Source organism: Pangasianodon hypophthalmus, chromosome 12 (genome assembly GCF_027358585.1).
Source record: "Pangasianodon hypophthalmus isolate fPanHyp1 chromosome 12, fPanHyp1.pri, whole genome shotgun sequence".
In the NCBI taxonomy this organism is placed as follows: Eukaryota; Metazoa; Chordata; class Actinopteri; order Siluriformes; family Pangasiidae; genus Pangasianodon; species Pangasianodon hypophthalmus.
In genome coordinates, this window is record NC_069721.1 from 17534400 (window position 1) to 17548861 (window position 14462).

At 39.8% G+C, this 14462-nt stretch overlaps 1 protein-coding gene across 2 annotated transcripts; it reads right to left on the reverse strand.

Moving 5' to 3' along the window:
* Nucleotides 1–4296: 4296 nt before the first annotated feature.
* On the reverse strand, nucleotides 4297–7175 carry zfp36l2 (zinc finger protein 36, C3H type-like 2). 2 transcript variants are annotated; one of them, XM_026914521.3, is made up of 2 exons: nucleotides 6912–7175; nucleotides 4297–6728 (listed from the first exon to the last, which is right to left on the reverse strand). In XM_026914521.3, the coding sequence occupies exons 1-2, from the start codon at nucleotides 6960–6962 to the stop codon at nucleotides 5646–5648; spliced, it is 1134 nt and encodes a 377-aa protein (XP_026770322.1). In that variant the 5' UTR covers nucleotides 6963–7175; the 3' UTR covers nucleotides 4297–5645. The 2 variants fall into 2 exon arrangements, with proteins under 2 accessions (XP_026770322.1, XP_026770323.1); XM_026914522.3 differs by having other exon boundaries at nucleotides 4382–6725; nucleotides 6912–7166.
* Nucleotides 7176–14462: the final 7287 nt, after the last annotated feature.

Genomic DNA, 14462 nt, shown 5'->3' on the forward strand with positions numbered 1-14462 from the left:
AACAATATGGCTGCCACAGAAGGAGTTGCATTGAATTGTTATTATGACCACAGTGCTTTCTTTAAGGAAGGAAATATTCACTCAGGGCTCAATGACTCCACCACTAGAGGAAGAGGAGGAGGAGGAGGGTGGAACTTCCTTGCCTTGTGCAAGGAGGCACCATGGATCGCACCATACACACACTTCTGTCAACAAAACAGGAAACTCACAGTTAGCTAGTTCGTTTGTCACAGGTGCACCACTACTAAAGATAAGCCCGAGCCAGACTGAAGCATGGTCCTCTAGCCTTTGGTATAGCCATCCTGTTCCTGAAAATGTAGCCTTTTATTAAAAGCACAGCTGCTCACAATTTCTCATAAACTCTCCCATGCACTCCCCCACCTTCCTAAAGCCTTCCAAGTTCATGTTTTGTTATTTGAGGTAAATATCCAGGCCTTTAGAAGGTAGATCAGAAGGCTTGCAATTTTGAAAGAAATGCAATAAACCAGTTTACACAGCACCAATATATATACAATAGAAGAGCAAAAGCTTACATCATCCAGGGCTACTAGATTTATATTTACGGCATTTGGCAGACGCCCTTATCCAGAGCAACTTACAATTATCTCAGTTATACAACTGAGCAGTTGAGGGTTAAGGGCCTTGCTCAAGGACCCAGCAGTGGCAGCTTGGTAGTACTGGGATTTGAACTCTCAGCCTTCTGGTCAGAAGTCCAACAGCTTAACCACTGAGCTACCACTTCCCTAGGCTACTAGAATGGAATATATAGCAATATTTTACAATTTATCTCCTACAACCCAAAACATAAGACAAAATCAACAGAAAAATAGTTTGAGAAAAAAAACAAAAGAAGGACGTCAGTGTTTTGCCATGACCATTTCCTGTGAAGAAAGGCAGTGTATGACAGCTGACAGAGGTATAACATATATATCAAGAGGTTTTGGCAAATATTGGCAAATATTGAGTATTCATGAATAATAACTACATATTATGAGTATAACGGATGCTTCAGGCAGGTTACACTAATGGGTTGGGGCAGTTATTAAGGCACAGGATTTATATCACATTCAGAAAGGGATAAATTTCTCACCATTAATATCATCATAACATACACTATTTAACCATATTATTATCTTTGATACAACACACTAAATATCTTGTTTTTTTTTTAAATAATGTTTTTTTTTTTAACATTTTATTGTTATTATTTTATTGTATAGTATTGTGACCCCCTTAAAAAATCTCAGGCCCCCCTCAGTACATATTTATTTTTACAAACCAAATATTAAATATAGACATGTTATTTAAATGTGTACAATAATAACAATAATAATAATACAGATGTTTTTTAAATTAACTTTCCACTCATAGAAGCAATTTTAGTAAAATTCTCATTAGAGTCGAGTTGGCATTATTCATTGGCATGGCTTTGATAATGGTGGGTTGTGGTTTCCATCACTATAACAAAATTATAAAATCTCAGACCTATGTTTTATGGACCTCTGGACTCCACTTTGAGAACCATGGTACTAAATAATAACTTTTGGTGACGTGTCTCATATTACTGGCTCAAGTCTTATAACATAGTTTGCTGCAGTAAAATAAGATATGTTCGGTGTGACTGTTATAATTAAGTCTGCCTATTTCTCAGATTCTTGAACTGCTGCTCCAATTCTTCACATCTTCTGTGCAAAATTCTTAGGCACCCTATTTTTTTTTAGTACAAACTTTGTTATAGTTTTTTATTTTATGACTTCTACATTATTGATTCAGTACAAAAACACTTTAGATTTCCAAACATTAGTTTTCCAGCACAAAATTAAATGTTACAGAAAAATGTGTGTATGTCAGTAAAGAAAGCAGCAGATTACATAAGAGACACTTTTCAGACAAAAAAACATAATGAAGGCTGCTGGGTTTTGCTGCAAAATAAGAAGCAAGTGTGACAGTCAAAGTCTCCAGAAGAACTGTGGCTGCTTCTGCAAGATGCTCAGTAACACTTACAGCTCATTTCCTTATAAAACTGCACACACTGTACCTGAGACTACTATTTTTTTTTATAAAGCGAAGGATCATCACACCAAATATTGACTTTGTTTCATTTATTACTGCTCTACTGCTCTTTATAGTATTTTTTAATGTAGAAACATTTAACTTCATTATTTATTTATATTATATATATTATATATTATATTATATATATATATATATATATATGTGTGTGTGTGTGTGTGTGTGTGTGTGTGTGTGTATGTATGTATGTACGTATGTATGTATTGGTGTGCTATTCAATTTCTCAAAGGTGCAAGAAGTAACATTACTCACAACTGCCTCATTTCTCACCCCCAAAGATTCATTTTCATGCCCTGTTCTGCTTTACCCACCATTCCACTAAATAACCTTACCTTGCTATGTTTTACCCCCATAAATAATGTTAATTATAATTGCCACATGTTTTATCTAGATCCACTTACTGTATGTATGCATTATTTTGAATGCTGATTGCATCCACCTGAACAATGTACGGTCAAATAAGAGCTACTGACATCATCCTATTCATCAGTGTTTGCCATCCATGTCAAATGATGCACTTAGAAAACACATTTTTGGGTAAACATTCACATGTGGCCCTAGGGAGCATAGTGATAACTATTCTGGCAGCTAATGTAGAGACAAGCTGAACACACGCATTTCGCAGTCCTCCAGGCTGAAGCAGCGTGGGAATGCAACTCCAGTATTAACCTGAATTTTTTATCAGGCTTTGTCAGCAGTGTTTGCAGGTGTGCTTCTGTACCTTGAATAAGCTACTAATAAGTGAACATCATCTCTTTTTTGCCCATTAATAAGCTCTCAATAAACATCAGCAGCAACATCCTGAGCATCACTTTTTTAAGGCACAGGGACGGGGTTAACAAAGAATGTTATCAGAATGTTCAATAATGTATTCATTTAAGGTTCTAAGTAAGTTTGGCTGTAACATTTTAAGTAATGCTAATAAAATGCGTGAAAAAATGATGTAATAGTTTGCATCAGTATGTCAAAGAATGTTGCTTACACAACAATCCCAGTTGGACAAACCTACTATTATGGAACCCTTCATGTTAATGTCCTACAAGTAAAAATATTTTGGCGTCACACTAAAACCATTTATAAATGGTACATAAAAGCCTACAACTGAGGGTTTCCCTTTCATGGGGGTTCCAAGTAGAACACTTAGGAACCTTTAACTATCCAAAGAGCGTTTGAGAAATCCATTTTAAGAGAGATTTATTGTGCTGTATTGTTCAGAAAACTGAAAACTGCCAAGGACTGACAATGAGTCTTAAGAAATGTTTTATCCTAGTGATTCAAGAATTCTTTATTTTCAGCATGTCAAGTAGGAAAATTTTACTTCTCATTCAAGCAGAGCTAAAATAAGGCCACACTAGATGAAACACTTGTGTGTGGAAGCCATGGAAAGAAAAATGAAGAACAGCTTTGTTCCCAAGGGCCCCTAATCAGGGAACAGAGTATGTTTCCTGCTATTGTAACGCCAGGTTCATTAAGGGCTGACGGCCACTTTTCCCTCACATACACATCTGCACTTGGTCACTCTCTCACACACTCACACACACACACCTCTACACACATTCGAACATGGTCTCACACAATCTTAAGCAAACATTTGTACAAATTCAGATCTGTGCATGACACTGGCCAAAGCTCCCTCGTAATGCTTGCACAAGGTTAAAGAGCTTTGTCTGAAGTTCTAAGGATGTTAATATTTACTGACCACCTTATCTTTGAGCAAACCCCTGTGCTGATACGCTGACTGTTTTTTCTAATTGCTCTCCTGTAGGATAAATTGACTCTAAGAACTTAATTTCTCTTTATCAGTAGCCTGACAATTTTTTTTTATTTATTAATCTTCAGTAGGAAGCAGTAGAAACTTTTCAACTTCACTATGCAAGATTCTGCTTGTATAGTTTAGAAACTGATCACATACTTTGGAGTGTAAACACACACACACACACACACATACACACATACACACACTGCTTGCTATTCAAAGCAGACCAGTCTGGCTCTCTCAACCTTTTGAAAGTGTACCAAACTCTATGACTTTGGGGGAGCTGTTCTTCTCAAAGAAAGGCAAGAGGGAGGGTAGGGGGACAGAGAATAGAGAATAGAGAATAGAGAATGGTCAATCATTTACAGTCCCATGCCAATAAGAGCTCTTTTCATTTTGAACGAGCTCCATCCTAACATTAAAACACATCCCTTTTGTGTTCTTAAAGAAATATTCAACTCTCTTCCTTTTATTTAAACGGTATCTTTATTAGGATATCAATGTAAAATATTTCAAAGTACAAATTGATGACTCTGCATACACAATCCCTCATAAATCAAACTGACCTGTCTTTACATTCAATCTTTTTTTTTTTTAACTTCCAATCCAAGTAGTCCAACTGATCATTACAAGTTAACTACATTATACAACATATTTTCAAAGTACTTTCCCGACCAGCAAGTTTAGTTCATCTATATGAAGTCAAAATACAAAGTGTATTTATTTTTAATCTTATTATAAGGAATGGTGTATTCAAAATAATCCAAAACAAAAATGATCATAACTGAATAAAAGCATTTAAATAGTCTAAATCAATGTAATCTTGATCTATATAAACAAAAGCTACATTCATCTGAATTTGCTTGACATAGGCACTAAAACATAATCCTTAGTTAAGCTGATCTACAGTATGTGAGATCATTTACTCCATAGGCACATTTTAGAAAGTTAATATCAAGATAATAAGCGACTGCTACATTCTCTGGCACTTGACTGAAATAGTGCAACTATGTGCAAACAAAGTTTTTTTTTCTTTTTTGGTTGTCTGTATTGTCCCTATGTTTTGTGGCAGTTTGAATTGTGAAAGGCTAGTTCAACATTACACTTTGTAAAGACTCCTATACATCCTATACAAATCAAATGCCCAGAGATCCTCTGCCCCCCCCCCCCCCCCCCCAAAAAAAAAAAAAACAGAAATGAGGCCTCTTTAGATGCTCCCACTCTTTTAACATATGTCGTAAACAAAACTGAAATAAATAGCATACAATTTATAAATTATTAACTTATGTACAACACATATACCCCCCCAAATATAACAAAAATATATTATTGTGAGGAAAAAAAACAAGTGATTCCAGATTAACAATGGAGATCATAATCATAATTTAAAAAGAAATATAAATGTATTGCTTTAGACTTGATAAATACTACATGGACTCAATTGATCCACAGAGGCCATACTTTTCACATGACAATAAATAAGTTAAATAGATTTCATAGCATGTAGCAAAGCGCAATGATAGCACTTAAAAACGCATTAATAAATGCAGCGACATTCCATCAGCAGCAAAAACTGCACTGACTGACACACGCCGTATGGGGGCGCTGTGAAAACAAGGCACATCACACGTTTTTCCCGACGTAGCTACTTTATCGGACAAAAACAAGAGCCCTTGATTAGACCCTTTAACTCTGTATAAAAAAAGGCACCTTCTTCTTGTTTATTTGTTGGTTTTTAAAAACCTCAAGCTTGGGGTGACCTGCTTAACAAAACACCATCTGTGATTAATAATAATAATAATAATAATAATAATAATCAGTCGTCTGAGATGGACAGCCTGCTGAAGATTGGCAGACGTCTGTTTGAATCCAGGCTGGGCGACTCAGAGCCGCTGATCGTGCCGGACGAGCAGCGGGAGCCGCTGACGAAGCTCTCCGGGTCCGAGAGGGAGTCCAGAGGGCTTGGCGGGGAGTCAAACACCGGCGGGGAGTCGGAGATCAGGCGCACTGGCGCCAACGAGCTCACTGGGAACGGAGGCGAAGGCTGCGGCCCGTACGAGGCCTGCCCACTGAAAGCACTTTGGGAGTGTGGGATTAAAGGGGCGAGGAAAGCCTTTAGGTCCTGCTCGGGGATCCCAAAGGCGTTTAGGCAGTGCGGACTCGGAGCCAGTGAGTCCTCGAAGAACGAGAGCGCGCAGGAGGTGGGCGGCGGCGGCGTGCGAGACGTAGGGCTCTCGATCATGGCACCGTGAGAGCTTGAAAAGCCCGAGAAGCTCAGACTGTGGTGCAGCCTGGGTCTGTCCTTGTGCGTGAAAAACGGAGCGGACTCCTTCTCGGTCGGGAGTGCGCACTCGCCTCGCTGGAGTCGCAGCTGTGTGTTCGGCGCGGCTCTGCGCTCGTCGACGTTGTGGATGAAGTGACAGCGCGGGCCGTATGGACAGAAACCAATGGTGTGAAAGGTGCGGCACGGCTCGGTCTTGTACTTGGGATGGCGGGAAAGATTGCGCAGTTCGTGGTAGCCATGCGCAAACTGGCACTTCTCGCCGTACTTGCAGGAGCCGTTTTCCTCGAAAGGCCTGCACAGCTCTGTTTTATAGCGAGTGGAGTTGATCTGAGAGCCGGGCTTGGGCTGGAGCAGTTCCTGCAGCTGCTGACCACGTTCCCCTGTCTCGCTAAAGGCGCGGTCGCGAAACTTGTTCTCCTTATTCATATATGCTGGTGTAGGGCTCTCCTTGCCACCGCTGATGGAGTCCATGTGGCTGATGGAGTTGGCCCGGAAGTAGCCGCCTGCGTTGAACCTGTTATTGTTTTTATTGGAGGTGGAGAGCGGTATCCCTACGGTTCTCCTGTCCAACACGTTGTTCAGGTGCACTGCATTAGAGCCTTGGCTTTTCTCCTGCTGAGAAACAGACAATCATTTAGTCATGCGTCCTTTACTGTGATATATTAGTCTTTAAACTATTGCCAAAATTAGTTACCAACACACAGCTCTCACGTTACAGCGTCAACATGAGGCTTGAGCTATGCACAGTGAAAACAACTTTGACACGGACACGCTATACTTTTGGAGTGATTTTCTTACCCTGTACAACAGGTCGAAGTCGTAAATGGAAGACAGTACTGAAGCCGACATTTTCTTCAGCGAGTTCCAGCTCAAAAAAGGTGTCGGACCGAGAGGGATCCTTGTGTGCAGTAATATATCCACGGCTGGTGGTGTTCTTCTCTCTCTCTTGAGATGGTGATGGTGGATAGAGGTGAGAGAGCAGACAGATCGCCGCACTGCTCTGTTCACTTCAGTGAGCCCTGGATGTGGGGAGTGTCGCGCTTTGGCGAGCTTCGCACATGTGTATAAATGCCTTACAGTTGTTCAAGGGGAGGGGCTGGATGATCGAGGGGGAGTGTTTTGGTGGTCTAGGGGAGGGGCTTGTAGAGATTTTGCGACGCACTTTTGAAATTTCCTGTAATCTGGTGACTCAGAGACGCACCGAGGTTCCTTTCAGAAGAGTTTACTACTAATACTACTGTTTATATCACCTACATCTAGTCTACTATAGACCTGCAGCATAGGACAGCCCCATCCAAGCAACTACTGACAAATCCGAGACTCTTGGAAACTTTTCCTTTGACATAGTTTGTACTATTTCCCGCGATAAGATGCCTATATGGTTTAGGACGTAGATGTCCCGTGTCATTCTACAAACCGGAAGCACTTGGAAGCTGATTGCTTTCACCACAAAGCAGCTTCATCCATGGCGTCTATGTGTTTTAATCAGGCCTATCTCATATACGCCAGAAAGCAGAGCCGTGCCATGCCTCACTAAACCAGTAACTCATGTGAAACAGAAAGAACAACATTGACTTGCCTAACAGCGCCTCCCATCGACTTTCAGTCCTAATTTCACCCAATAATGGGAATAATGAACACTGCAAGACATTTCAAGTTGGTTACACTTAGAAAAGTAAGGTCACCTGCTGCCTTAAAAACCTGAGAAACTCAGCTTGAAGATAACCTCTGATTCAAGTCAAAGTCAAGACAGTGACTCAGAGTCAAGATAATGACTCAACGTCAAGACAGTGGATTACTTTAAGTTACATTTTTTTTAAAACTTATTAACTTGAGTTCAGTATCCAAACCTTGTCATGACAATTGGAGTTAAAGAGAAAGAAATAAGTTCACATAACTTATTATCACATAGCTGTCATGTTTTACACTGATCCTAAACAAACACAGGATTTGGTAAGCCAACACTTCAGAACATTAGAAACTGCACCCCATTCACCATCTAGTGCACTTTTTTCAGAGCTTTATCATTTTGTTGGCATTTCAGAAATCATAGTTGAGAATGTCTAGTTCAGTAATGAAATCCACCCAGTGCACTGCATATGATTAGCTCTAATTATGTACCCATGAGATTATAGAATATCCTTTAATTCATTCACTTATAGGCAAAAGAAATTAGGGCATTATTATTAATTGGATTAATTTATTAAACTGATTCTATTTGGTACTTTGTTAATTAGATTTTCACTTAGTTTTTCTACCTATCAGATCCAAAGTCTTAAAAAAATAAATAAATATGGCCCCTCTCATTGGACACACTCCTTGTTCATGCACTTAAATTCATGAGTTTATTATTTCTTAAAAAATAAGACAAATAGTCGAATGTGAGTACAATTAAAAATGTAATCACACTATAAATAATTGTTTATTTAATTATTGAATATCACAGCACTTATGCACTTTTTTCGAGTTAATGTCATGTACCATTGTTTTTTTTTTAATTATTTAAACTTTTTTGGGTTCCATTGACCTCAAAAATTAAATCCATTAGATTATTTTATTAAAGTAAATCAACCAATCATTTTTTAAAATGCAAGAAAAATACATTTGCTTAAGAAATGGACCTGTGCTTTACTGCAGTCTAACCTGGCCTCAGCATTGACCTGCCTGAAATCCATGTCCTTCCTCACAGAGAAAAGAACATATGTGAAGTGAGAATTGCCTGGTGCAGACTCTGTTTGTGGGAGGCAGGCACAGAGGCTATTTAAACTTTAGTCCACGTTACAATTTTGTAAAAATTCCCATTGCCATAAATTGGCAGTTTCTCTTACTACAAGTGACCACACTGGCATCCCATATGGATGTTTATTTGTGATTTTTGGGTTATGTAATGTGTTACATCAGACACAGGGACTGTCCCACATTGCATGATTCAACCCCTCACACAGCCTAAGGATTTACTCCTCATTAGGTTAGTGAGTAAAGGGAAATGAGTGGACAGACAAATAAATAATTCTGTAGCAGAGCAAAAAGTGACAGAACACAAATCATAGAGGATGCAGGGATTGGCTGCAAACCATCAATTTGGTGTTTTAAATTACACTGTGAGAGTGTGAGGGCTTTTTTTTTCTTAAAAAAAGATGTCTAAGCCATAGGCCTGGCATGGGACATAGACAGCCATATTGAAACCACACTGTCCAAAACAAGAAAACTGTCTAACAAAACTTCATCCACAGCAACCACTCATCCATTACAAAGACTGCACTTCTCACTGAGATGCTCTGATCATTCCAAAACATTACATCATTGCTTGGAGAGGGAACATCGCTACGATGGCCAAGACGTCTGTGCACCGCTACACACTGGTCTCTTTGTGATGACCACAGAATGTTTCCAAGGCGACCACTCCGTATAGAGGGCATACCACAAAGGAAGGGATTTCCCCCCCCCTTCTGCTAAGCATGCTAATGTTTGAACACACTAGTTCTTTGCCTTTCCCTGAGCTAGTGAAACAGGTGCACAGGTGCATGCTACGCAACATGACAGTTCTGAAAGAACTTACGTATACCACACTGAACTCATTTCTTTTGTCTTTCACAGAGTGTCCATGGCTAGAGACCAGGGAATGTTAACCCAGATCAGCAACAGAGCCATACGTCTCTTTCTGCTTCCTCCTCTAAGCTTCCATGTGCACAACATCCTCCAATGTGGTTCATCCAAACACACCTGCAGTGCAGCAGTTTCCAGCTATAGGATTTATGTAGAGGGGCAGCAGGTTGTAAATCAGATAAATTTATTCCCAAGTCATCTTCCCAAACAGCAGGCAGTGGTGCATCCAAAGCCCTGTTTGAGGTCTGCTCTGCTTGTTTATGTACGGTTACACCCAGAGCTGAATTTAACCCCAGCTACCATCTGCTGCAGCACCCAGGCTGCTGCCCTGTGCATCAGACTGGTTTGGGTCGGTTTGCTCTGCTTGCCTGCTTCAGAACCCGACTTGCCACTCCGGGTTATTATTGTCAGAGGCGTCTCCCCTGTGGGGATTTTCTTTTTTAGCTAGGCTTTTTCTTTCTTTTTCATATATTGTGACCCAAGGGTCAAGTGAGGTGCTCTTCAGCCCAACTTCAGGACCTTCTGAAATCCTTTGAGATGTTTAGAACTAGTGTTAAAATGTTAATGAAAGAATGCAACACATCACTGCCACTGACATGCTAGACAACTTGGCAGTGTATCTAAAATCTAAACAGTGTTTCTAATTCATGCTTTTTCACTTTCAGTCTGTTCTCTATGTTTAAAATCGACACACGCTGTTCCGGATAACGACTGATCTCCTGAGCCAGTGTGGTGTTCCTCCCAGTGCTCAGTGCCACAGCGTTGGGTCACAGGCTGGGTATTCTGAGCTGCAGAATGCCTCGCTGGCCTTGCCACAGTCAGGAAACCTTTCATTAAAACAGCCGAGGGAGGTACTGTGGACACCCCCATCGAGGGCACCGCCTCAGACCAGAGTGCGTCCTGCTGTAAAGCATTATGCACAACACTATGCACAATACTAGATTTATTTATCTAGTACAAATAAATCAGTGAACAAATATAGACACATACTGAATTTAATTATAGAGATACTGGTTAAATATGGAGATATAACTCCTAATGAAATACAGTAGCTTGCGAATGTGTTGTGAAAATGTCGTTTTTAAAACTTTTTAAATTTTGGATTGTTTTGCAGTAAACAAATGCAGAAAGGTACACAATGACATTTATAACTTGTTTGTTAATGATTAATATCACCCACAGATAAGCGGGTAGAAACTTAAGGTCAGCTTGTGGAAACACACTGCCCTCTGCTGCTGAGGTGGCAATTACTGCTGCAGTGTCTTCACCTTCACATGTTCATAAAAAACCATTCTATCTTCTCTAAAGTTATATACTGCAAATTTCAGTCACTGATATATGATGCTGTCATCACTTTGAGTTTAAAAAAAGACCATGCCAGAAATAACATTTCTTCAGGATAAAACTGTGCTTGTCCTTCTGCACTGAATTCTTAAGTCTACTGATTTTGATATCATTTGATAAATATTTACAATTAAATCTAGTCTAGAACTTTTTGATAACTGAATCACCATCCTATACAAAAACGTTTTATTCAAATTCATGTTATATTTCAATTTTGGGTTCAATTTAGCACCCTTGAGATTTTTTGTTCTTCTGAATAAACACTTAAATATCCTGTATAGGTCTTTTCAAGTGTTTTTAACTGAAAGGCTTCCAAATAAATCCATTTAGGAAGCTAATAACCCTTAACTATCCACCAAATCATATGAGCATACTTATGATCATTTACTGTAATCACACAGAATTAATCTTAAGGAACTGTGGATGGTTCCACATCTCATTATTATAAGTATCATTGTACATGGCTTTCATGTGCGTACTGGATAATAGGCCTTGGGCTTGTGAGTAAAAGTGAAGAGGTTAATAATAGCCGTGCAAAATGGGGCAAATTGTAAAACCATGAAAAAAGTGTTAAACTGAGGCTTAAAGTTGGAGACAGGAAGACTGTTAGGATGGAAGGCCTAACCCAAGTGCTATGGTCTGCATATTACTAATTTCATTTCATTCCAAGAGAGACAGGGAGACTGTTTTGCGGATGGAGTAGTCCTACGTAAGGTTTTTGACCCGCAGTTGATGTCTTATTTTCAACACCAGAGGGCGATATGGTCATATTCTATATTATTTAATCTACACGTCAAAGCCAGTGCATCTCTTCTCCGTCTTTCTCTGTGTTATTAGTAAGACCTGTGTATGACCTAGAATAATATATATATATTGATATATATATACTGTATACTATATATAATATACTATTCATGGACAGGTGAAGTGAATAACATTATCACGTTACAGTTGGCACCTGTCAAGGGGTGGTATATATTAGGCAGCAAGTGAACAGTCAGTTCTCGAAGTTGTTGTGTTGGAAGCAGGAAAATGGGCGAGCATAAAGATCTGAGCGACTTTGACAAGTGCCAAATTGTGATGGTTAGATGACTTGGTCCAAAATGGCAGGTCTTTTGGGGTGTTCCCGGTATGCAGTGGTTAGTACATACCAAAAGTGGTCCTAGGAAGGACAACTGGTGAACTGACGACAGGATCATGGGCGCCCAAGGCTTACTGATGCGCAGGGAGTGAAGGCTACCCCATCTGGTCCGATCCCACAGAAGAGCTACTGTAGCACAAAATGTTGAAAAAGTTAACGCTGGCTATGATAGAAAGGTGTCAGAACACACAGTGCATCGCAGCTTGCTGTGTATGGGGCTGTGTAGCCACAGACCGGTCAGAGTGCCCCTGTCCACTGCTGAAAGCACCTACATTGGGCACGTGAGCCTCAGAACTGGACCATGGAGCAATGGAAGAAGGTGACCTGGTCTCATGAATCACATTTTCTTTTACATCATGTGGATGGCCGGGTGTGTGTGTCGCTTACCTAGGGAAGAGATGGCACCAGGATGCACTATGGGAAGAAGGCAAGCCGTTAAAGGAAGTATGATGCTCTGGGCAATGTTCTGCTGGGAAACCTTGGGTCCTGTTATTCATGTGGATGTTACTTTGACATGTACCACCTACCTAAATATTGTTGCAGACCTTGAAGTACACCCCTTCACAGCAACGGTATTCCTTAATGGCAGTGGTCTCTTTCAGCAGGATAATGCACCCTGCCACACTGCAAAAATTGTGTGATTGCATACAGGTTTCACAGCACATCTTTATAGGTCTTGTGGAGTCCATGCCTTGAAGGGTCAGAGCTGTTTTGACAGCACAAGGGGGACCTACACAATATTAGGTGGATGGTGTTAATCTTATGGCTGATTGGTGTATACACACACACACACACACATATATGTAGGGGGGCACAGTGGCTTAGTGGTTAGAATGTTTGTTGGATTGCTGCGAATCCCGCCTCCTCCCTATGTGCACAGAGCTTGCATGTTCTCCCTGTGCTTCAGGGGTTTCCTCCGGGTGCTCTGGTTTCCTCACCCAGTACAGGTGTGTGTGTGTGTATGTGTGTGTGGTTATGCCCTGCGATGGGTTGGCACCCCATCCAGGGTGTTCCAGGACAGGTGTGCCACCTGCTCACAGATTTTGTGTTCTCAGATTAATGATAAGGAAGGTAAGAGAAAAGCCACTGAAAAAGAGCTGCAGAGTGGTCTGAAATCATCACATCACAATCATCTCCATTCCTTCACTCCGTATAAAACTCCTCTGCTAAAAAAGAAGCACAGGGGTGCACACATAAAAGTATTTAGACAAACTGGAACTCTTTTGGAACAATATGCTCTGGTGAGATGAAACAAAAATAGAACTCTTTGGCAATAATTCAGGATTCAAGATATAGGGCTGCTTCTCTGCAAATAGTGCTGGGACTGAAGGAATGGAGCCACGTACCAGGACATATTAGTGGAGAATTTAATCTCATCTCCCAAGAAACTGAATCTGGGGAGAAGATGGATGTTTCAACAAAACGACGACCCCAAACATACAGTCAAAATAATTCAAGGAATCCTTGCACGGCCTAGCTAATCTCCTGACTTGAATTCCATTAAAAATTCAGTCCATTAAATGTACCCTTGTAATCTGGGGTGGAACTGAAGACATTTGCCTAGAGGAATGGGCCAAAATTGAACCACATACTGCAAAAAAAGGTAATTACTTCTTACTGTAGACATCCTGAAACTGTAATTGCCAACAATAGCTTTGCAACAGACTAATAATGTTTGTAAATTCAAGATCCAAGATTCAAGATTTTTATTTATCACATACACTATTATATACACTATATAATTTGCAATTAAATTGAAACCTCACCTACACCTCTTTAGATTGTGCATTAAATAATAAATTAAAGTTAAAATAATGACTATAAAAGTTAAATAAAAGTCAATTCTGTTTGTTTAGACATATTTAGTTTACACTTATGAATGCATACTTTTTTTCATATTTATAAGTGAGAGAAAGACATCAAAAGCAATTTTGTGCGTAAATTTGAAGTGGATATATGCACAAAAGTGTCAGAATACCTCTCACTGTATAATAATAAATTTAAAAAAAATATATCCTTTTACATTTATTTTATGTTTAACAACTAATAACAATAAAACACTCAAAAAGTATAGTTAGATCAAGTTAAATAAGAATGTAATCTGCATTCAAAACCACGCATTCCTGACATTCTCTCGAACACTGCACTCAAGCTGAGTGATGTGCTTGAGATGGGTTATACTGTTTCAGGAGATAAGCAAGGCAGTCCTGAGCTAACCCAGGCTCTATACATCATAATCAGGGCTTTACAATCAATGC